Source organism: Brachypodium distachyon, chromosome 4, assembly GCF_000005505.3.
Source record: "Brachypodium distachyon strain Bd21 chromosome 4, Brachypodium_distachyon_v3.0, whole genome shotgun sequence".
NCBI lineage: Eukaryota > Viridiplantae > Streptophyta > Magnoliopsida > Poales > Poaceae > Brachypodium > Brachypodium distachyon.
Window position 1 is genome coordinate 41,240,354 of NC_016134.3, and position 24,488 is coordinate 41,264,841.

Genomic DNA, 24,488 nt, shown 5'->3' on the forward strand with positions numbered 1-24,488 from the left:
CGGAACCTGTCGCACATATCCTTGCGAACGATGCTGTCTAACTTGTCTCCCTGTCTCCTGTTATAAAGTAACTTTATCTTAATCTTTTCTGTCCAAAATTATTTTCATTGAGTAAGTGCTTCTTCTTCCTTTTTGCTCACGCAGGCATGTGTTTCTGTGGATCATGCAGATTGCAGATGCAGAGAGGAGTGCTTTATATATTCTGGGAAAAACTTCAGTGCAAGCAGTACCTGGGCTCTGATAAGGCTTGAGCTCTTTTTTTCCCGGGCCAGGATGCCAGGCCAATTCTCTATTGTATGGACTTTGAAGCTAGATCCGTGATGGGCTTTGATGGGCCGGCCATGACACCAACTTTACCATGTGATTGCGAAAAGCCCACTGGCCTATATGTTGCTTTTGTTTTAGAGGTTGTTTGGAATATCAGGCGACAGGCGCAGAAGTTACCAAACTGTGTTTAAAAACGGAAATAGCCTTTAGAGCTCGGGCTCCAAAAACCATATTAAAAAATAGCAAAGGATCTAATATCAAATTAAAGTAGCAGAAATTCTATAGTGTAGATTGTTTCAAATTATCGTGCGGCTGAAAAAAAATCAAAACCCATCGGTTGAACCCAATCTTGTAACATCCCAAATTTTCAAAACCCTTCATAATGCATTGCATTCCATGAAGCATCATGTCACTTTTGCATTTCACCACATTTAAAATCATGAAAATTAACTCAGAAAAATACAATAACCAAGTTTCTTTTATTTGAATCTTGCTTTTACTTCTCTTTTGCCAATTGGACTTTTGACCCATTAGGGTGATGCAAATAAAGGTGGTTTAATGCATGTTTATGCTACCCCATATTTGGTATTTGATTTTGGATTTGAAACACTACAAATTTTATTACTTATAAAGCCCTAAAGGCAAGTTTATAGGCAAAAGTATTTTTATATATTTTATTTTGAGTGAATTTTTGTCTCAAAAGTTGAATCAAATGAAAATATGATTTTACAAATTTTGTTGCATTTTATTTGACTCAATTTGGAGCTTTGAATCAAAAGTTTAGTTCAAAACCAGAAAAAGAAAAAGGAAAAAGAGAAAAAAAGGGAAGCGGACCGCCGTTGCTGGGCACCCCACTTACCGAACCACACGCGCCACCCACTCCGCGCGCGCCCGAGCCGCAGCCGCTGCCAGGCGGGCCCCACCTGTCAGCATCGTCTTCGTCCTCAACTGCCGCCCGATTTCTCTGCGTAGACGCCGTCCGCCACGCCCACGCACTCCACCCCGCGTCCGCCTCGCCCACGACCCCCATCTTCTCAACCGGCCGCGTCACTATAAAGCTTCTCAACCCCGCAGTCTTTCCCCTCTCTCGCTCAACCGTTTCCACGCCGCCACGCTGCCCAATTTCTCGCCGGAGAACCTTCGGACGCCGCCGCGTTTCTTGGTCGCCGCCGATTAACCGGTGATCCCTAGCCGCCATCTTCCAGTTTTTCTTTCTCCTCTCTTCTTTGCGCACGCCGTGACGCGCTTCTTTTTTCTTCTTGTGCACTATAGCGCCTGGACCGCCGACGACCGAGAGCTCGCCGTCGCCGCTGCCACCGTCTTCTCTTCGTCCTAGGCGTCGCCACCGTCGCCCTCGAGGAAAATCGCCGCCACCATCGTCTTCGCCTCGCGAAGCTGCTTCTTCGCCAAGTTTCCCCGAGCCCGAGAATCCACCGGAACCCCTCGCCGGCGTTCTCCCGAGCCGCCGCCGACCTCGCCGGAACCCTAGCTCGCCGGAGGTAAGGCCGAAGCCTCTCGTCCGTCCGATCTAAATCAACGGCCACGATTAGATTTCTCTTTAAACCGAACCGGTACGCAAATCCGACCGCAGGATCTCACTTAAGTTAGATCCGATGGCCCGTGTTTTATTTTACTCCCGAACCGGTACCGGCCAATCACGGCTTGCTACGTGTCACCTGTTTAATTAAATGTTTTTTCCCCGGCCGAATAAAAATGGAAATCCTGCAGAAACACCCCTGGATATTCAAAATGATCATAACTTTTAAACCGTTTGGCCAAAATTTATGTTCTGCACCTTTCTGGAATCCTCATGGCATGTAGATTCTTTTGGCACTGTTCAAATTTGAATTTGAATAACTTTAACAGAACCAAATTACAGAATGGTTAACTATGGTTTGTAATTCATATGAAATGTTTTAAAATTATTTTGATCCTGTTATCATTTCGAAAAATGTTTAAAGTGTTTTCCCTGTCCAATAGGATCAGAGGGAGAATTAATTTTGTAAAATAATCTTGCAGTACCAAACTATTTTGTCCATACCTTCTAAAATACTCATTAAACTATTATTAAATCTTGTTTTGGTTATTGCACAAGGAGTACCTTCTTAATATGTTATAATCTGTCCAATCCTTTGAAGAAATTCTTTAAAACAGAAACTAAATTTGTGAATACTAAAACCAAGCTAGGAATGCATCATGGTAAACTTTACATCATGGCATATTCTTTGTATTGAATTGCATGTTTATGTGTATTTGTGCTTGTTTATTTTAGATTGTTTGGAGTGTGAACCTTGTTGTTGCGAAGAGTGCGAGAACCACCACAGCTTTGAACAAGGCAAGTCACTTTGATCATTTTCCCTAAATTTTTACTATGCACTAGATGTTTTATTAGTTGCATTAGGAATATTATTTGTATCTCTATGCTAGCTATGAATCCCAGGTAGTGTAGTTTTATCCGTGCCATTACCTTACTACCAAATTGCCATCGTCTGTAGATGAGTGCTATGCTATGGTAGTATTGTGGGGGAAATTACTACATCATGATAATATTGTGGTTATGGTGAAAAGTTGTGTTTTACTTAGTGTATGGCAAAACAACTTAATTTTTAATGAACCATCCTGGGTGGGCGGCTTTGAGATTTTGGATGTTGTGCGACGTCAGGTCAATGTCTATGGGTCCATTTCTATGAGTCGTCTCGCCATGTCTATGGGAGCGCCTGCATCGCAAATTGTGGAATGCCACCCGGGGTAACTAGAGACTGGACTAGTTTTCTGTTTAGTAGCTTCCAGTACAACCGCATGGTAATATGGGCTCTACCAAGATTGAGTAAGCTGTTTGAACCTGGGCCCGAGGTGATCGTGATGATGTTGCCGTGTAGGTGGGAGCGGGTCCCTCGGTATGGGTCTAGGGGATTACTTCTGAAAGTCTTGTAATCGATGCCGTTGCTACTCTACCCTGAGGACAGTAAGGGATTAACACGTCGATTTCTTGAGGGTAAAGTGTACAACCTCTCGAGAGTGTCAAACTAAGTACTTAGCCGAATCCCTGGTCATGGACGATTATGAGCAGCTAGATTAGGGAGCTGTAAGGAAGGTCTCACTCACTCTAATTTTCTACATTAAAATGAATGGTTCAAACTTGGATTTAGGAGCATTGATGTATCTACTCAATGTCCATAGTTTAATAGGAGCATTGGTGTGTCTACCCAGTGTCCATTAATGATAAAACTATTTGGTTAAAATGATAGGACTAAACAATTAAGTTTTTACGTAACTAGCCTGAACTCCACCTTACCATAAATATGCATGTACTTGTTAGGTGCTGTTATATCAAAATGTGATCTTGCCAATACATTCAATGTATTGATCCTAATGACTGTATCGTTTAATGATGCAGAAAGTTCTGACGAAGAGTGAGGGTACGTTTTGGTCTTTGGGTTACGAGCCTACAAATTCCAACATGTTACCACTGTGGTGTTGATGCGGCTCTTGTATCTTCGTTTTCCGTTATTGAACTTTTCGTTTTAATTCCAGCTAACCATGTGGTTATGCGAGTTTGTAAGTACTCTTAAATTTTGGATATTTCGTTGTAACATTTGAGACTTTTGTTTTATGATATTACATGTTGAAACTGTGTGTGCTAGTGAATCGATTCAGAGACTAGCACTTAAGCACAGAGATCGAACCCTTTTATGGACGCGTTCGCTTCAAATCTAATATCTTCTACGACCAGGATTATGTCAAACTAAGATCTATTCGCGATGTATTTCAAGTCCAATTGCTGCAGCAGTCGGAAATAAGTGTTTGTGTCCAATACGAATAGGCTTGATTACATAGTAGTATTACGTAGTATTAGCAATTAGTGGGCTAAGATCTACTATATCCGTATAGCCGCGCAGAAATCTGCATCAGTACTCAACTACTAATACCTCGCTCTTGCCATTGCTTTACTCCAACTCCATTATCGATCGATCTGTAGCTAGCTAGCTAGCTTCAATTCAATTCTTCATTTTGCAACGAGTCGTACATGCGTGCAAGAAGATGAATCAAGTAGGTATTTCCGCACAAGTCCTTGAAATTCAATCTACTTCAACTTCCGCACACGGAACTTCATCTTCAGGTAATCTCCTACATAACCTTTCTTCCGGTCAGATTTTTGATATCACTTCACACGATCCTACATTGCATAAAACCACATTGGTTTATTATTGTTTATCCCATATCTCTCTGAAGGTGTCAGTATAATCTTCTCTTTATATGTTAGTAATTTCATTTTATCATTATCAGTATTATCATTTTGAAATTTTCGTTATTTCAAATATTAAACTGTTCAGTAAATGACTTGATGCGGAGGTAGGGCCAATATGAAATCTATAGCCAAAAGGAAATGGATTTTAAAAAACAGAAATAGAAAAGGAAAAAACATGGATTACAAGATAGATGCTTTGTGTATAAGATGTAAAGACATGGCTACAAAACACCTTAATCCGGCTTTAATATATCAAAGACCTCGCCAAATCCATGTATGCACCAACAGCAGCACCACACGAAAACACCGGTCAGTAGCCGATCTACCATAGACGCACCCAATTTGATGACCACGGCCATAACTGCAACTGGACACCTGAAGTCTAAATGGATGATGGGCTCAATAGATACAAATTGTGCTAGAAAAAAGGAAATGCTCACTAGGCACCCATATAGAGATAATAATTAAGGATAAACAAAATCTATAGGTCTCTAATCGATGTCTAAAACAAAACATTTTACATTATCTAAAATAAAAAATGCCATTCAAATTTAAATGCAAAAAAAAACATATCTTACATGTACAACCTGAACACTTTTGTACTACAAACAATGTTAGTAAAATGGGTGTGAGTATACATCAGACGTCTAATTTTTAAGCAAAAGAATTAAATCTAAAAGTATTAAATCTCAGTCGACGTACAAGAGCTGTCGGATTAGTACCTAGATGATTTCCCTTTCCCTGCTCCCCTCTCTTCATTGTCGGTTCAGAATATTAAAGTGCAGACCAAATTCGATGGTTGAGCAATTGAGTAATCCTTAACTAAAAATCAGACCACTTGCGCATGGCGAAACCGTAATAAAAATAAACCTAACCTACAATATAATGTGATATGAATTTAATCAATCAAATCATTCAGAACATTTCGTAAGCAATTAGAAAAATAAAAATACATTATACAAGTCTAACCGCGCAATCTGCGCGGGTCACCCCGCTAGTTATATTACAAATGATCAATCAGAGCATAATGAGTCATAAGCCGTTTCATTATCTTTCCGTAAAGAACTATGGTGGACTAAATGTGTCATTTGGATTGGATCAATACGAGGACTGACCTTTGCATTGCCATAATTCATTCTCCCGTGGTACAATCCTCTTCTTGCTAAAAGAAACTGCCCTAACTCAGCTGGTCTGATTTCTTGTGGTAGAACCAACCCATCCAGTCTTTAGTATGTAATCCCTCCTATCCTAAATTTGTTTCAAATTTGCCCAAATATGAATGTATCTATTCATAAAAAATGTCTGAATATATGTAATATTCTGACAATAATTTAGGATCAGAGAGGTAGTAATAAACTTGACATGGATGCTCACATTTTAACTGGATTTAAGCGGCCTGCGTGTTCGTGAGCGTAAAATGTTTATGAGCTTCTCCGTTTGTGTTTCTAAAGAAAACTTGAAAGAAAGGATTGTCGGAGAGCCGGAATCGGTAACTAACCGGGAGACTTTGCCTTCCATTAAAAAAAACATCAAAAAATTATATATTTCTCTGTCAAAATTTCACTCACGATCTTTATCTTATCTTATAAGTACCTTTCAAGTTATGTGTACAGCAGGCAAGAAAGCATAAAAATAACGGACGGCACAGAGATGAGCTATATATATTTATGCCTTCCACCATCTCTGCACATCTGCCAGCTGAATAATCGACACGATGCTGTATTCGAACAAGAGGATTGTACAAACACTCGATGCAAAGAAACAAAACTTTGCGGGCCAAAACGAACCGGCCAAAACGTCCCTCGATGATCTCTCCAGCCCTCACCAAAAACCACACTCACCCACCACCAATTTCATACTCTACTTTGCAATCTAATAAACAACCAATGACCATGAATTTGCAACTTAATTCCATGCGACAATACGGTGGATTCGGCGATCCAGTGATGCATGCATGGATATATCGGTCGGATGGATCACCTCAGCGTGGTCAGCTTCCAGCTTCCCCTGTCCAGCGGCTCCGTGCTGCCCGTGACGTCGTCATGGTCCGTAGTCATCGTGATGTCCTCGCTGCACGCGGCGTCCTGCACGGGCACAATCTCCTTATTCCGCCTCTCGCCGCCGCCACTCCCGGCGAACCTGAGCATGTCGACGACCTCGGCCATGGTGGGCCGGCTCTCGCCGTTGCTCTGCGAGCAGAGCATGGCCGTCTCGACCACGGCGCGGAGCTGCGCGGCGTCGAACCGCCCGGCGAGCCTGGGGTCGGCGAGGCGCTCCCACTTGCGGCGCTCCACGAGCGGCGCCGCCCACTGCACGATCTCCCGCTTCACCCCGCCGGGGAGCTTCTCCAGCGGGCGCCGCGCGCTGACGAGCTCCAGCAGCAGCACCCCGAAGCTGTACACGTCGCAGCTCTCGGAGACTTTCCCCCACATGGCGTATTCCGGGGCCAGGTAGCCCAGCGTGCCCTTCACCCGCGTCGTCAGGTGGGAGACGCCCTCCGGGATCAGCTTGGCGAAGCCGAAGTCGGCCACTTTCGGCACCAGGTCCGCGTCCAGCAGCACGTTGCTCGCCTTGATGTCACGGTGGATTATGTGCGGGCTCGCCTCGTGGTGCAAGTACCTGCAGATATATGCACATTTTTCATTCGATTCTGTCATGGACGCATGGCAATTGGCAAGACGATCAACATCTGGGATGGATGGATGGATGGCTTACGCGAGGCCCTGAGCGGCGCCGAGGGCGATGGAGAGACGGCGGGGCCAGTCGAGGGGGGGATGCTGCTGGGAGGCGGGGGTGCCGCGGTGAGGGTGGAGGTGGGTGAGGAGGCTGTGGTTGGGCATGTAGTCGTAGACGATGAGGCGCTCGTCGCCGCCGGCGTAGAAGCCGCGGAGGCTCAGCAGGTTCCGGTGCCGGACGCGGCCCAGGATCTCCACCTCGATCGCGAACTCCATCTCCGCCTTGGCCGTCATCGCCTTCAGCCGCTTCACCGCGATCTGAATTATCGATTAACGCATGTTAATTAAGCTCGATCGCATAGACAGAAGAAATCCAAATCAAGATTAACGCACCTCGACGCCCTTGGAGGTGCGGCCCCAGTAGACGGTGCCGAAGCCGCCCTCGCCGAGCTTGTTGCTATCGTTGAAGTTGTTGGTCGCCTGCAGGAGCTCCTTGAGCGTGTACATCTCCCACGGGTACTCCACGCCCCTCTTCCTGTTTCCCCTCGACGACCTCGACGGATTCCTGCATCCATCCACCAAAACTCACCTCAACCCAACCGATCTCACTCACAAGAGAATTAAACGTCCGTATTTGCATGGATGGAAGAACCGTCCGCGCGTGCATAGGCGTACTGTACCTCCGGCTACGGCTGGCGGCAGCCTCCGGCTCCGAGTCGCTGCCGGCGACGCAGCAGAGGCACTGGTTGATCATTGCTCCAGAATTCAGGCCGATCGATCCGGGCAAGAGTTACGACGGAGACGAATTGAGTGTGGATGTGGATGCAGGTGAGAAACCAAGGCTGGGAGATAGGAATGTTCCCAGCAGGGCTAAGCTTTGCTAGCTTCTTGTTTGTTTCTCCGGGTACATACAAGATTGTCCTCCTCGTGTTTGCCTCTCCTTGGAGACTTCACTCTCAGATGACTACTCTATAAAGTTTCTGACGCCCTGCCTGATGTACATGTGGCGCCGTGGCCTTGATGAGAAGAACTAGAAGGGCCTTTTATAAACGTGCACACTCAAACAAAAACTATTGTACAATTCTCCCGGACGAGTTGATTACATGGCACATACTTAGCATGGGTCCACATGGCTGCGTAAGGGCTGGCGACCAGGTCCGGGATGGACTCAGTTTCAGTTAGTGTGCTCCATTCTCTTGGACAGAGCAGAGGCAAACAGGTACGAGAGGGATCTGTTCAAACAGCACCTGGATTCCTTTGTTTTTATCTTGCAAAAGCCGGCCACTTCCGCTTCTTGTTTAATTTCCAAGTCAGTCAAGAAGTGCTCGAGCGCATGCAACCTGCAGGCTCCGGGATTAAGATTTAAAAACAGAGGAATACCTAACGGAGTACCGAATCAGCTAGCGACCAGGTGCCGTTTCCATTTGTTAATGGCTACATGCCGTCACCTAGATACGATGGTCTATTAGCGGCACGAAAGGGCTAGTCATCGTCTAAACCAAACGTGTTGCCACGGCCTTTTAATTTTTTTCGTTTTCACGTGTAAACATAATGTCCATGAAAATTTATGTATACACAGAATACAACCACATAATTTGATTCAGTTGAACTGGAATTTGACAAATCAAAATTTCTTTTTCCGTAGCAGCTCAGGTGTTGCTACGGCAAATTGTAAAAAAACAATTAACATGAACATCTACGGTTGAGGAGCACAACTGCATAATTACAAAGATATTTAACGCATTAATCACACATTCCTTATCAGATCGAATGGCCTATACTCTGCATTCTTCTTATCTTAACACAAAAGAAAACACTATTTTATCTTAAAATCAAAACACATCTGGTTGGTGCCCACAAAAAAACAAAGCCTAATCAAACCACATCGGGTTGATCCACATACAACACGGAAAAGTAGAACACCCAAATCAAACCCAGTAGCAGCAGGGTAGCGGAGATCTCCGGCAAAACCAGATCCCAGCTATGGTGTGTATGCTAATCCTACCAACCCTGGCGTATGTACGTGTGTAGGATGCCTCTGTTGTATCCAAGTGGATGAATCGATGAGCAAAGCGGCGAGGGCGAGAGCAGGTAGCTACGGGACACGCGATTTGACGGAGATTCATCCCCCAATGCAGCCGCGGCCGCCACGAATCGAGAGGTTGTAGCTGGATGCTTAAGGCTGGAGAGGAGGCCGGCGAGCAGAGCAGAGTACCGGGGAGGAACGGTTGCGTGGTTGGGTGGACAGGTAGGACAAGAAGAGGGGACGAGAGCGAGAGGGATATGGTTCGAGGAAGCCCGCAACGGCTAGGGTTCGGGGGTCAGACGGATGTTTTTCGGAACCGGAGATGTGCGGTGGCATATTGAGCGTAATTTTAATGAAATGACGTATCGTGATCCACCAACCGGAGTCCTCGAAAAAAAAAACTAAATAAGTCTGCAGGCACCGAGCGCCGGTTTGCAAGGCACCATATCTTCAAGACTCGTCACAAGTTACAAACCGGCGCCAATCCCAATTACAACTCCGACTCGAAATCGTTTTCTGAACAATCTCACGCGGCAATGCGTATATTTGCATCAGCCAAGCACTTGGGTTTAGGTTGACGCGCAATGCCGGCTCCTCATGTTTCTAAGAAGCAAAAAACGGCAGGCGATGCCGCCACCGCCGTCGCCGCGCACTTCCCGCGGGACGTCCTCGCCTGCGTCCTTCAACGCCTCCCGGCTAGCGACCTCCGCCGCTTCCGTCGCGTCTCCAAGGAATGGCGCGAGATCATCTCCGACCACGCCTTCATCGCCGCGTACATGGGGGCCCACGGGCCTCGGCGGGCCTCGACCCACACCGTCGTCTTCTTTCAGGGCCCTGGAGCCCAAGAGCTGTCCAACGGCGTCGGCTTCCTCTTCGACGAGCAGTGGAGACTCGCGGCCAGGTTCACGGCCGGCGAGACGGACGCCATGATCGGCACGTGCAACGGCCTGCTCTGCTTCCTCGATTTCCCCAAGGGCGTCATCAGGGTCGTCGAGCCCTTCACCGGCGACTCGATCGCCGTGCCGCTGCCGTCCGCCGGCGCGTCCAGGACCCGCGCGTACTGCTTCGGCTTCGACGCCACGGCGAGGCGATTCAAGATCGTCCACGGCTGTTTCGAAGCGAAGGTCGTTTACGACGGCTACTTCTTTCTCCCGAGCATTGGCAGCCCGGCGGAGCAAGAGCTGCGCGTGTTCACGGTCGGAGAAGACAAAGGCTGGAGGACAGTGCGCATACGCAGTGCCGCGCACGGCGTGTTCTACGGGGACCCGGCGTGCGACGGCGGGGCCGCGTACTGGTACAGCCAAGGGATGAACGGGATCTTCCGGTGCGCGCGGTTCGATCTGGGGACGGAGAAGATCAGGTCGGTCCGTGGCCGGCTGGTCGACGGCCATGGCCACATATCCTGCCGGCATGCGCGGTGGTTGCCGCCGTCGTTAGAGATGTGCGTCATCGGAGTCAGGTGGTTCGGCGAGTGGGAGCACGGCTGCTGGGCGGACAGCATCGACGCTGTGGCGCACGAGACCTACGCCGTGGCGATGCCCAAGGGGCGGCGCCTCCCGGGGCCGCACGCGCTGTAACGGGGGCACCTGCTGCTGCAGGAGGAGGATGGGACTCTGAACAGTGATGATTGAGATAGATACCATGGAGGTGGAGGAGGAGCCCACCGTGATGTACCGGTTCGGTCCGGTTAGCCGGCGGGGAAAGGTCCCGGTGGTGGTAGGACGTTTTCCACACAAAGAGCATGATGTAAGCACATTTGCCTACGTTCCGACGGTGTCTCCGGCTCCCTTCGCGCTTTACTTGGGCACGCCTCTTGTGGATCTGCAAACCAACGGTTGATTTGTATCCCTTGTTTCCAATCAATTCCATTTCTCTATCATTGATTCGTTATGAGCTTTTAATACATCTAGTTCATGATCAGATGTCCCCTTCTACAATCTCCAACAATTACGAAATAATTTGAGAGTCCAAAAATGAAAAGCTGAAATCAGCGGTTCATTGTATCTCTATTCAGTTTATCATTTCCACCTTCATCTGATGCACTGATAGATTTAATGCTTACAATAACAATTACTATTTGAAATACTGCTACTGCTAAGTAAGACGGCAGCACCAACTCTGAGCATATGCTTAACAGTTTGTCATGACAATTTTGTTGGGGAAATAGAACTGCACACTGGTTGAACAACGAACTCTTAAGACTATAATACATCTTTCATGAAAGCATCCATCGGCGTATTCAATCAATAGCTCCAGCTAAACTTACTTTGCTCTAAGTAAATATCTCAAGCAGAATGGGGCACTTCTGTTCCAGCTGGGTGACCCTTTCTGGCATCTTTACATTTTTTTTTCTACTCACTCAAGTTGCATCCGCGGATATAAGGATGATCATACTTTATATACCTTGTCCAATAGGGTCGGTACTTAGTCATTGCCAGCTCCAACCATGGCTTCATGTTCCCATTGTAATGAACGACAGCAGCATTGTCTATCTCTGAGCGGTCTATGCTTGGATTGTATCCTAATCCAAGGACATGCCACGATTTATCAAGCGGATGTGTCAGCTTGTAGAACGTCATGAGGCCAGGTGGAAGTGTCCCAAGCTTCCAAAGAACCCTGTCTTCGTTCTAGCAGAAGAGAACATTAAGATAATGAGGGACATGATGTGTTCAAACAATAAACAATGAAATCCAATTATGATAGTAATAATCTCACCATGTTTTGCCACCTGTGGTAGATCCCGGTAATATCTTTGTTCTTCCACTGCTTCAGATCAAAGATGTTCATCCCATATGCCCAGCCACAAGCATTAGGATCAAAGTTCCGAGCAATATGTGGATTTGAAAAATTAAGATATTTATCAAACCGGTGGAAACTCTCTCCACAGGTCTCCACAGCCCCATTGACCTTTCCATTTAGATCAACATCCCATAATCCTGTCAGATCTTTCTGCACAACTATGTCATCATCGAGGAAAAGTATCTTATCCAACTTTGGATAGATCTGTGGGAGATAAAATCTCAAGTGGTTTAGCATGGATAGGTACTTGGGATTACGGTACTTTAGGTTTGAAGAACCTGCTGAAAGAGTGGTGGGGCGATCAGCCTTAAAATAATACTCTTTCATGGCAGCAGACTCCAGTTGTCGTAAAACAGGACAGTATGATGAGTTCAACCATTTAAATTCATCCACATTCTCAACATGGATGGTGGCCTTGCCAGGTGGGTTCAGCAAAAACCACATGTTCATGGCCCCAAAGTTCAACTTATCAGTCACGAGATGGAAAACATGTTTCTCTGGCTCCTGAAAAAGATATTCCCTCATTACTATCGGAAGCAACTATCATACCGGAGTGCATAAATTGAAAAGGAATCATCAAAATACCTTAGCATTCATGATGGTTGAGTTCACAACAACGGAGGCAGCCAAGACGTTGTCAGAGAAAAGTGCATAGTGGTAGAGCTCTGGATTTTCCAAGTTCTCACCCCTCGGAAACTTCCGTTTCTCCAGAGGAAGGAGATAGTAATCTATTGTTAAGCGCATAGACAAGCAGTGAATGCTGTTCGGAATTGTCTTTGCAGCCAACTGGCTAAGAAATGTACTCTGCTTCTTCAAGCTCCTGACCTGTTCGTCTGCAGACTGAAGCATTGCTCTTAGTCTCTGAGTGATCACCTTACAATCATACACTTCTTCTCTAGCCTTAGATAGGACTTGACCCATTGCTGTGATTTTCTCAGGTGCACTGTAAAGTAGTATATTTGTGAAAAATATGAGAACAGCTTAACTTGGGTAAAAAATATGCAAAAATGGATGCACACTCAGCACACCTGCGATGGAGGTCGGTGTCAGCAGTAGCCTCTCCGACAGCCCGCTGGCTTTCCTTGATTCTGCCCTGCAGATCTTGATAAAGATCAGGCTTGTTCTTTGATTTTGCAAGCACAGAATAAACACGAGCCATAATAATTTGGTCCCTTATCAACCTAACTGACGTGTCTGAGTTCTCATTCTCATTCTCTTTTCTCCATATGCTGTATTTTCCAAGGACCGCAGAATCGACAGCCTTTGTTCGCTCAATAGCCGCATTCTCCAGCTTAACATGTGCTTCATCATCTTTCCGTACCAAATCCATTGCCCTCTGTTCTCGCCTTTTCTCCCTTAGTTTCTATAGCAACCAAAAATAGTACCAAGAGAAGTACGAGGTCATACAAAAGAAATGCATATCAACAGACACACGAACACAGCGATACATATACAAGAAGGCCAGTTACTTACCCTTCGAGCTATTTTTACTGCTGTGTCAACTTGATGTTCACCTGCATAGAAAGTAATTTCACTCTATTTTGCCTAATCAAATTATGTAAATGTAACTAAAAACATGATTATTTCTATACCAGAATCATTCTTGGGTGCTTTATCTGTTAGAGGTAAATCGTGTTCTGAAGAACTGTTTTGAGCTTTAGTCTTGTCATCAACATTCAAACTAACATTCATCTTGCCATTGATTAGATCATCAGTTTTCCAAGAGGGAGATGCATGATTTCTAAAAAAATCAAGACTCAAAGTGCCCGTTTCTTGTTGACTGGCAACTATAGCATCAATCACCTGAAGACCAAGAAAATGCATTTACATTACAGCAAAATCGAAGAAACTTCAAACATGCACAAATGTTTCCTGTGTGAACAGCATCACCATCCATGAAAGCGAAACTGAATAATCATGACATCCATACTTAATTACAGACTGAATTAACTCCTGGCAGGCAGGAACAACAAGGATAGGGCATGGAAGATGTCAATACATGGGGATAAAGACAATCTAAATTAAGCATGTCTAACGAAAAGTATAAAACTGAAGATGGCAATTTACGCCAATACTATGCCGCATAACCAATACTCCCTCCGTCCCATATTAACTGACTCAAATTTGCCCCAAATATGGATGTATCTATACCCAAAAAGCGTCTAGATACATGTAATATTTCGTCACTTAATATGGGACGGAGGGAGTAGCAAATAGCGAACAATGACTGCAAGATTTCTGACCTCCTTAGACAAGATAGATTTCAGATTGTTTGTCCCCAGCTGCTCTTGCGAAACTGTTTCCTGCAAAGTAGATTTTAAATGTTAGACAAATCTAAAAGTAAGGCCTGAGAAGAAATTGACTCCCTTTTAGAATGGTAATACCTGATTGTCATCCATACCCTTAGGATCTGCAGATAAACAAAGTGTGCCATTACTTATATATCTCAAGCTCATTAAAGCCTAAAAAAATAAAATCTAGTTTTGGTCGATGATAAAGCCATAGCAAGCTCATCATGCATAAGAGAACTTATCCTTTACTCCACCTCATTGTTCTGCTTGCACAGATGATAGTAGGTTTGACTTGTTATATCACTAGAACAATGTCATCCTTATGCATTTTGGCTTCTCTTAACAGCAGCCACTTACATATAGCCTAGAAACGCATAAGAACTGACACAGAGAGAGCAATGGGAGAACCATATCCAGATCACTTGGATAAGAACGTCCACCTGCCTCCCTCAAACTCATAATCCTTCCAAATTCCATTGAACACCTGTTGGTTTTACAACGGAACAACGCGTCGCAGCTACAAGCCTACAACTCCCATCCAACCCTAGCCAGTACCTCCAGCACCTCAATCTCTTAATAACGATCCTCGATCACTCAAATCAATATAAACAGATTCCACTCACACAGTACCCTCGTCAAAATTAAACCCGAGAAACGCTTCAAACTGCAGTCTGGAGAAAAAATCGAGCGAGGATGAACCTAACCTAGCCACCTAGGTGCTACTAGTCGCGCAACGGGGACCCGAAATTAAGAATCGATGGCACCGGCACATCACTGATAAGGAAAGGAGGCGGGACGGACCGGAGGCCACGTGGACCTGGACGCCGCTGCGAGCGACGAAGAAGATCGACGGCGCGACCACGAAGAGGAACACGAGGACAACCACAGGCGGCAGCACGCGGGAGCCGGCGCCGGAGCCGCGCCTCGGTCCGCCAGCGCCAGAGCCAGAGGAGGAGTACGGGAGCCGTTTCGGGGTCGACATCTCCGGAAAGGCGTGGGGCCGGATCCTGGCCCGATCCGGTTGGAATGCCGCCGCGGCGAGGGGCTCGCCGGAGGGCGCGTCCGTGCGAGACTGTGGGGAGTGAGTGGCGTGGCGTGGGGAAAGGGCAGGAAACCCGATGCCAAATCAAAGGGATCGTGTCTCGCGTGACTTATCGTTATGATTCCTGGGCCGTGATTCTTTTTTTCTTTCAATAATGGGACCTAATAGATGCCCACGGCCCACAGGAACGCACGGGCCAGTTAGCGCCTCATGGTCATGGCCTCAAACGAACTTAAGGCCACCACGGTCGGGCCCATGAGCGCGTGTTTCTGGTTAGAGTAAAGTCTGTTTTAAACCTTTTGCTCGTAGAGTGGGTCTAAATCGAACATTCACCTCTAAATCCCTGAAATTAACCCCCTAACCTTATCAATCCCGGCCGAATCTAACCTTAGACTCGTTTGGCAGGCCAGGAAAAAAGCGATCCTGACCAGGATTACTAACCCCTCTTATTATACCCACTGACATCGTTACCCCACGTATCATATTGGTCTTCTTCATCAAGCCCATTCAGCGCACGCTCTCCGTGGGGCACTTGTAGAGACAGCATCGGCGGGTACACCACCACGTGCTCCTCCCTCGCCGCCGCCGACGACTTGGACACCCACTGCGTTTCGGGCAGCGACCGCCTCGCCGGCACTGACATTGCAACTCAGGCCGTGTAACGCCTGCTTGTTCGACGATGCCTGCTCCTGTTTGTTCATCGAATCGGGAATGACGTGCTTCTTTTCTTGTTGACGCTCGTCGGGCCAGTGATTGGCTGCGGCTGCTTGAGCCCCAGCGGACCTGCTGGCGATCGAGGACGGGCGCGACGCGGAGGAGATGGCCCGCCGTGGACGCGTTCCGGGCAGATGCTGGTCCTGGAGGAGCTGATCCCCGCCAGCCATGAAGATTACCAGGCCGGCAAGTTCAAGATCATCTAAGTATGCTCCCCAATCCATTCCTTGCCTTCTTCCTGTTTGTGTTTTTGCCCACAAGGCCTAGATTTTGAATGCAATCGGTGAATAAATCCATGGCAGCGAGTTGGGTGTAGGATTTCAAGTTCGATTAGATGACACGGTGCTGGAGCACCTGCAGGGGCACCAGCACCACGGGGTGGACAAGGACGGGCGGCCGCCGGCTGGTGTACATCGAGAAGCTGGGCGCCATTGACACCACCAAGCTGTTGTAGGTGACCAGCATGGACCGCTACATCAGGTATCACGTCAAGATTTGGAGCGTGCCATCACCGTCAAGTTCCAGGCCTGCTCCATCGTCGCCAAGCGCCACGTCGACCAGAACACCACCTGACCACCATCCCTCGACGTCTTATACCCTCACTAATCAATCAACTCACCAGTCCTCAACGTCACCAGCCTCGACCAAAGAGACCGTCATCAACCGCAATAAGTCCGCCTCCAAGCTCAAGCCGGTCGAATGATGGAGAGAAACCAAAGAAGGACATGAACTGAGCTTGAGGAAGAAGATCAATATGACACGTGGGATAATGATGTCAGTGAGTGTAATAAGAGGTGTTAGTAATTCCGGCCGGGATCGCTCTTTTCCTGGGCTGCCAAATGAGTCTAAGGTTAGATTCGACCGGGATCAATAAGGTTAGGGTGTTAATTTCAAGAATTTAGAGGTGAAGGTTCGATTTAGACACACTCTACAAGCACAAGGTTTAAAACGGACTTTACTCTTCTCCTTATCTGTTCTTCTTTGTTTTAAAAAAATGTTCTTCTTCTTCGTAGGCTGTAGGCAAAAGACGCGGTGGATTTCAGTTTAATGTTCACGCAGACGTGGTCATGTGTTGGCATGGTGGTCACGAAAAAGCCTGGATGTAGACGATCATTGACGTTGACAGCCTGACACGATGGCAACCAGTGACGGTGGGATGTTAGGTTGATAGCTTCGGAGAGGTAAGGTGGCAACATGGTCGTTGCCAATCTTGGACAACAAAAGGGGCGACTCATGCAATGGAGGATATGACCCTCAGATTGTAAGGAGGGAAAAGAAGGAATTCAAAAAAGGAGAAAGAAGACCAAACGCATGATCAACGGAGGGTTGTTAAACTTTAGCAAAACTAAATGTCAGATATTTGGGCTAGGTCATACCATAGGTTGTGGCTCACAGAAAGGTACGTGAAGGTACTCTTTGTGACGCAAATCACGAAAGGCGAGTAACGATCGAAGGCTTCGTCAGACACAAGTATAGGCGACAATCATGCACATGCTGCAGATGTGAGCAAGTTAGTGAGAAGTTGATGTTTTTCTAGACCAATGGTTTTCACCTTTTTTCCGCTAGAAACATGCTTTATTAAATGACAAGGCATACACGAATTAACAACCATCTTTTTGCCCCAACTGTCGTTCTCTTGTGTGAGCCTCCAACCTGTGACTCGCTCAATCTCCCTTGCTTCTAACGGCCATTCTGGAGTTGGGATGCAGGGGGGTCTTGGATTTGCTTGTCTCACGAAGTGACAAGTGCTTGTTTCTACCTAGGATTTTGGTTCTGGCTGTCGATGGCAAGTTGTTGTCGCGTTGATGGTTTCCAATAAGTTTTTCTTGACCCGAATCCATCTCGGTGATGCTCATTCCAACATTGGCGAGGGGCTCACGAGGACCGGTGTAGTCAGCATTCATCTAGATCTAGATGCTTGTCTAGGATATGTTACGATGATCGAAAGCCAAGGACTGGTCGGAGCGTCAGAGGTTTTTTTGTGGTGTACATGTGTGTTTGATCCGGCCACCATCTTCATTGCACCATGGAAGCACCAAGTCACTAGTAATAAAGGTGCAAAGGCATGTCGTGCCTTCACAACGGCAAGGCTAGGCTTATCTTGGTTGCATGAGCGAGGCAACATCATTATTTTGGTGTTTTGTTTTTGGACTCCGATACCATCTCGGCTCACTCTAATCCTTGAGATATTTTGCAGGTACATGAGGGGGTTGCCGACGGATGCATCCTCGGAGCGAGTCGATGAACATGAATCAAGGACTTGAAACTGCCCCCACAAGAATTTCTTCTCCAGGGCATTGGTCCCGGTAGACCATAATCTTTCACTAACTTCACATTCGCAGGCAACAAGGAAGTTGGCCATAACGGAACAACAACATCGTGACATCGACTGTTCAGGTGGGGAAAAAAAGAGTTTGTGAAGAATTTGGTCGTATTCTTTTGCTCTTGATAGAAGTTCTCTGTAGTGTTTGCAATGTTGGAGTTGTTTAATGAAGATCCTTGTTAATGCTATTAAACCGAGAAGATGAAAACACTACTGTGCGCTAGTCATGCTTTTTATAAGGCAAGGACACCAAACTTTTCGCTTTGGGAGCTCACTGTATCAGTTCATGCTTTTCCCTAAAGCCTTGTCCAGTTGGCTGCTTCCCTAAACACAACGGAACCCAAGACAGTTTCAGACGAGTTTATCTTCAAAAAACAAGCTAGACTCGAAATAAGTTGTTTGATGAGCGCGTGTTCCTCCTTATCTGTTCTTCTTTGTAGCCGCCAGGAGCTAGGCGGAACCCTAACCGCCAAGAGCCTTCAGATCAACGTTTTTCTTCGGTTCCCCTCGTCTCCGACCGCCGATTAGACATCGGGTGACGAGGGGAACCATAAAACAACGTCTGGCTGCAGTTTGTCTATCTTCTTTGTGAGGTTTTGTGTCCTCGCGACGGCGCCTTGGTGGAGAAGGCGACGGCGTATGGAGTAATAGTCTTCCGGCTCCCTCCTCTTCCTGGCGTAGTCAACACGATCTACTCCATGGAGCTAGCGGATCTCACGGTTTGTGTTTTTCCTTATTTTGGTCTTCTTTCTAGTCGGTTCGGCGACGAATCAACAGATCGACATCCTGCCTTGCAAGGGGTGCGTCCCCGGCCAGACTGCGTTCAACGATATTAGGTTCTCATCGGTTGCGGTGAGCAACTCATGCGGCTATTCAAAACCTATATGGTTAGTCCAGCTTGTGCAGCTTTAGTCTTATGCAATTTCATCACCGGAAACATGGAGAGTTTTCAATATACGGATGACGGATCAAGAGTTGTTTGCTTCAAAGAATCGTGATGTAACTTTTAGTTTCATTAGGGTTTTTGTTGTTGGTTTTTGTTTTAATTTCGATCACTTGTACTTTGTTTATTGAATCATAGGTTGAATCAATAAAGCCATATGTTTCTTAAAAAAACTGTTCTTCTTTGTTTTCAAAAAAAAAAACTATTCCTTCTTCGTAGGCTGTAGGCAAAAGACGCAGTGGATTTCAGTTTAAGGTTCACGCGGACGTGGTCATGTGGTGGCACGGTGGTCACGAAAAAGCCTGTATGTAGACGATCATTGATGTTGATAGCCTGACACAATGGCAACCAGTGACGGTGGGATGTTTGGTTGGTAGCTTCGAGAGGTAAGGTGTCAACATGTTCGTTGCCAATCTTGCGCAACGAAAGAGGCGACTCATGCAATAGAGGATATGACCCTCAGATTGTAAGGAGGGAAACGCATGATGACCGGAGGGTTGTTAAACTTTAGCAAAACTTAATGTCAAATATTTGGGCTAGGTCCTACCATAGGTTGTGGCTTACAGAAAGGTGCGTGAAGGGACTCTTTGTGACGCAAATCACAAAAGTTGTGGCGAGTAACGATCGAAGGCTTCGTCAGGCACAAGTATGGGCGACAATCATGCACATGTTGCAGATGTGAGCAAGTTATGGAGAAGTTGATGTTTTTCTAGACCAATGGTTTTCACCTTTTTCGGCTAGAAAGATGCTTTATTAGATGACAAGGAATATATGAATTAACAACCATCTTTTTGCCCCCAATTGTCGTTCTCTTGTGAGCCTCCAACCTGTGACTCGCTTCAATCTCCCTTGCCTCTAAGGGCCATTCTAGCGTCGGGAGGCAGGGGGGGCCTTGGATTTGCTTGTCTCACGAAGTGACAAATGCTTGTTTCTATCTAGGATTTTGGTTCTGGCTGTCAATGGCAAGTTGTTGTAGCGTTGATGGTTTCGAATAAGTTTTTCTTGACCCAAATTCATCTTGGTGATGCTCATTCCAGCATTGGCGAGGGGCTCATGAGGACTGGTGTAGTCGGCATTCATCCAGATCTAGCTGCTTGTCTAGGAGTATGTTACGATGGCCGAAAGCCAAGGACTGGTCGGAGAAGGCGAGCGTCAGAGATTTTTTGGTGTGTAGATGTGTGTTTGATCCGGCCACCATCTTCATTGCACCATGGAAGTGCCAAGTCAGCAGTAATAAAGGTGCAAAGGCATGTCGTGCCTTCACGACGGCGTGGCTAGGTTTATCTCGTTGCATGAGCGAGGCAGCATCATTATTTTGGTGTTTTGTTCTTGGACTCCGATACCATCTCGGCTCACTCTATCCGGTGTTGACACGAATCCTTGAGATCTTTTGTAGGTACATGAGGGGGTTGTCGACGGATCCATATCCTCGGAGCGACCGCGATGAACATGGATCAAGGACTTGAAACTGCCCCCGCAAGAATTTCTTCTCCAGGGCATTAGTCCCGGTAGACCATAATCTTTTACTAACTTCACATTCGCAGGCAACAACGAAGTTGGCCATAACGGAACAACAGTGGCATCGTGACATCGACTGTTCAGTTGGAAAAAAGCAAAGAGTCTGTGAAAAATTTGGTTGTATTATTTTGCTCTTATTAGAAGTTCTCTGTGGTGTTTGCAATGTTGGAGTTGTTTAACGAAGATCCTTGTTAATGCTATTAAACCGAGAAGATGAAAACACTACCGTGCGCTAGTCATGCTTTTTACGAGGCAAGGACAGTGAACTTTTCGCTTTGGGAACTCACTGTATGTCTGCGTCTTTCATCAGTTCATGCTTTCCCTAGAGCCTTGTCCAGTTGGCTGCTTCCCTAAACACAACTGAACCCAAGACAGTTTGAGACGAGTTTATCTTCAAAAAACAAGCTAGACTCGAAATAAGCTGTTTGATGAGATCAAAGGAAAACACTGCTCCCCCACAAGAATACGGGACGACGTAGCCAGCAATGAGCCGTACGTTTTAGCGGGCAGAAAGAAGGCGAAGGCTGCACGCATGAACAACCACAGCTGCGCGCGGACAAAGTTGCGCATCCCAGCAATGACGCAAAACAAAACGAAATTACCTTCCACGTTGAACTACGGAACCATCCATCCGTCCGTCCATCGATCAATCCACAGCGAAGGAAGGGAATCGATCGATTGCTCTCGTGAGAAAGTTCCCGAGCCAGTTTCCCCACCAAACCCCAAGCTGGCACGCAACCCTGACAGCTACCGCTAACAACACGCTCTCAGAGAGAGCACACGATGACACGATCATTACCAAACTCGCAACGACTCTGGAGTCCGGACTCCCGAGCCATCTCTTCACCTTCGATCGCGACGACTGAATATGCATACAGTAGTTAACCAATTTGGAGTGAATCACATGCCCATTTCACTACACAAGTCCCAGTCCCGTCCAGTTCAAGTGCAAGCTACTATAGCTACTACTCCAATCTTGCTACAAATTAATTAATTAATCAGATAATGAAATGTGCCTGTTCTTCAATCTTGCTACTACTACTACCTAGTAGTGGTACATCTTGCAGCAACATGCATGCATTTCCATCGATACTAAAATATCCCCCATGGGAACAACATCGGCGTCTAGTAATTCTATGTACAAGCTAATCTAGGTACGTATTGCACTAGATCGAGCTGAGCTAAGCTCCTAACAACCACTACCAATTAAAGAATAGCGCAGAGCATGCATGCATCGGGGTTTCTTGGGCACCACACTGCATGTTCCCTGCGTTGCACATCCGTATATGTACCTGTTACCTTGGCGAACTGAACAATTGGGATCACGTCACTGCGGCATCTGCCCCTGGCCGGCGTCGGCCATGTCCTGCTCGTGCGGCCAGGGGATGAGGCTGTCGGGCGGGAAGCAGCAGTCGCACTGGCCCGCGCACCGCCGCGGCCAGTCGCCTGCCGCCGCTGCCGACGGCATCATCTGCTCGTCCGCGGTGGCGGCGGCGGCGGCATCGGCGATGTCGGTGGGGATGTCTCCAACAGCTTCGTCGTCGGCCGGCGCAGCGGCGTCGCGGAGCGGGCCCCAGCACTCGACGCGGTTGAAGCGTGGGAGGTTGGAGTGGAAGTAGACCCACACCGTGGCCTCCTCCAGCTCCGGGTGCCGGCTGAACAGGCTGCCGTCGCCGTGCACGAACGCCTTCAGAACCTGCGCGCGCCGCCCGGAAACAGAGTCAGACGTCGGCAACAAAATAATGGTGACTGATAGACACGCCGACACTTTGTTACTGACAAAGTGTCAAATGATGCTCGATTACTTTGTCGTGGCCCCAGATTCTTGGAACAAAAGTTGGTTCCGTGGTCCAAATCTAAAACGAGCCTAATTATCATGTCTGTGGCCGTACGTATACAGTGTTTGAGTGACAAACACAAACGGCGTACTTGCGTTCAGAAAAAAAAAACACAAACGGCGTGCTGCGTATGTACGTACGTACCACGGGGAGCTCCTTACGGAAGATGTAGTAGCGGAGGCCGGCGATGAGGTCGAGGAGAAAGTGGCCGCCGGAGATGTGGCAGTGGACGTGGAGCGACATGGATCCGCGGACCTTCTTCCACTCGGCCACCACCTCGTCCCGCTGCAGCCTGTTGTACCAGCCCTGCAGCTGGGCGGCGTTGATGGTGTGCGACACCGCCAGCGTCAGCCGCGCCGTCACGTCGCTGTGGGTCAGCGTGTACGTCCGGGGCAGCTTCCCCGGGTGCTTCGCCTCCGCGTCGTCCACGCCCAGGAACAGCACCTTCAGCTTCGACGCCTCGAAGATCGCCGGCCCGAACAGCCGCGCCGTGATCTGCAATCCAGCCAGCCATGACAGAAACAGAGCAACCCAAATCATGAACAGAACCTATAAGAGAACCATGTGAATTAAGCAAGAATTGATGGACGGTTGATTGATTTACCGGCACGACGCGTCGGCTCCGCCGCCCGAGCACGAGCACGGATCCCGCGGGAGCGTGCCGGCTCCGGCGCTGCCGTTGCTTCTGCAGCTGTTTGAGCTGTGACAGCGGGAGCAGGGACATGGTGGAAGCGGCAGCGGTGGTCGCCATGCCTGCCTACTAGTACTAGCTCGCTCCCCTTTCAGGCTTCCTCCTCACCTCGGAGTCGGACCAAAACTAGATGCTAAAGCAGGGCCGGCAAAGGAAACCTATGATGAAGCAGCTAGGTCGCCGGCTAGATAACCGGCGGGGAGAGGCGAGGCACGTACTAGTAGCTTGCACGCCTCAACCGGAAGCAATCAGCGACCAGATTCAGCAGTCTGTAATCTAATCTAATCTAATCTAATCTAAAAGGGGAAAGCAAAGATTCAGCAGTCTAGGAGATGCAGGTTGGCCGGGTCGAGTTGCGTCGCGTGTGCGTGCGGGCACAGGGGAGCTTCGCTTCTTGGTTTTCCGTCGTCGTTATTCCCCCACTGGCCGGCTAGCTAAGCGAGATACTGATTGGCTCGAGTCGGTCAGCTCGAGTTATAGAGGAGCGGTTAAGGCTGGGGGTCAAGGGTTCGCTGTAGGTGGTGGTGGAGTGAAAGGTCGGGAAACGTCGCGGTTGTTGTGTGCGGGGGACGGGCAATGGCCCCGGGTTTCTCTCCGTCTCTCCTCGGCGCCGGGCGGAACAGGGATAAGAGAGCGGCAAGGTGTGGCGTGTCGGGGACCGGGAGCTCGAGCATCGATCGATCCATCCATCGACCTGCGATGACTCGGCGCGTCGGTCGGTGTGTGCCGTGGCGTGGGAAAAGGAGGGACGAACGCCTGGACGTGTACGTGTTGCAGGGCTGGCAGCTGGCGGCTGTTCAGTGGTGGGATTAGCACATGTTTTTTCGGCAGTGTGGTAGCTTCGTGTCGCCAACAATGGCGTGACACGTTCTGATCTCCGGCCCCACACGCCATACTCATATGTGATATGATTTTCTTTTCCGCAAAATATGATGTTTTATTCCTTGTACTTCTTCCGCCTATGGCTCGGGTTCCTACACAGTGCGCACACACAAAAAGGACATAGTACATGAGCTAGGGACGGGATTTAGGATATTTTTTTAAAGTTAAACAACTGTTTTGAACTGTTCTTTTTTTTTAAAACGATCTAAAAGGATAGAGTTGTCTATTAT

General features: G+C 47.6%; 4 protein-coding genes across 4 annotated transcripts; 1 reads left to right on the forward strand and 3 right to left on the reverse strand.

Annotated features, from left to right (window-relative positions):
* Positions 1-6,215: 6,215 nt before the first annotated feature.
* On the reverse strand, positions 6,216-8,187 carry LOC100836995 (PTI1-like tyrosine-protein kinase At3g15890). Its single transcript, XM_003576717.4, has 4 exons — positions 7,872-8,187; positions 7,585-7,756; positions 7,232-7,509; positions 6,216-7,135 (listed from the first exon to the last, which is right to left on the reverse strand). Exons 1-4 carry the CDS (start codon positions 7,943-7,945, stop codon positions 6,493-6,495), a joined length of 1,167 nt encoding a protein of 388 aa, XP_003576765.1. The 5' UTR covers positions 7,946-8,187; the 3' UTR covers positions 6,216-6,492.
* Positions 8,188-9,801: 1,614 nt separating this feature from the next.
* LOC112268695 (putative F-box protein At1g32420) lies at positions 9,802-11,460 on the forward strand. Its single transcript, XM_024454650.1, has one exon. The coding sequence runs from the start codon at positions 9,802-9,804 to the stop codon at positions 10,792-10,794; it is 993 nt and encodes a 330-aa protein (XP_024310418.1). The 3' UTR covers positions 10,795-11,460.
* LOC100823625 (polygalacturonate 4-alpha-galacturonosyltransferase-like) lies at positions 11,192-15,434 on the reverse strand. The gene is made up of 9 exons (XM_024454741.1): positions 15,109-15,434; positions 14,401-14,426; positions 14,260-14,319; positions 13,609-13,819; positions 13,490-13,530; positions 13,045-13,379; positions 12,602-12,959; positions 11,933-12,520; positions 11,192-11,844 (listed from the first exon to the last, which is right to left on the reverse strand). Exons 1-9 carry the CDS (start codon positions 15,287-15,289, stop codon positions 11,569-11,571), a joined length of 2,076 nt encoding a protein of 691 aa, XP_024310509.1. The 5' UTR covers positions 15,290-15,434; the 3' UTR covers positions 11,192-11,568.
* A 6,376-nt stretch (positions 15,435-21,810) lies between these two features.
* On the reverse strand, positions 21,811-24,023 carry LOC100837300 (protein STAY-GREEN, chloroplastic). The gene is made up of 3 exons (XM_003576718.4): positions 23,290-24,023; positions 22,830-23,180; positions 21,811-22,543 (listed from the first exon to the last, which is right to left on the reverse strand). The coding sequence occupies exons 1-3, from the start codon at positions 23,434-23,436 to the stop codon at positions 22,175-22,177; spliced, it is 867 nt and encodes a 288-aa protein (XP_003576766.1). The 5' UTR covers positions 23,437-24,023; the 3' UTR covers positions 21,811-22,174.
* Positions 24,024-24,488: the final 465 nt, after the last annotated feature.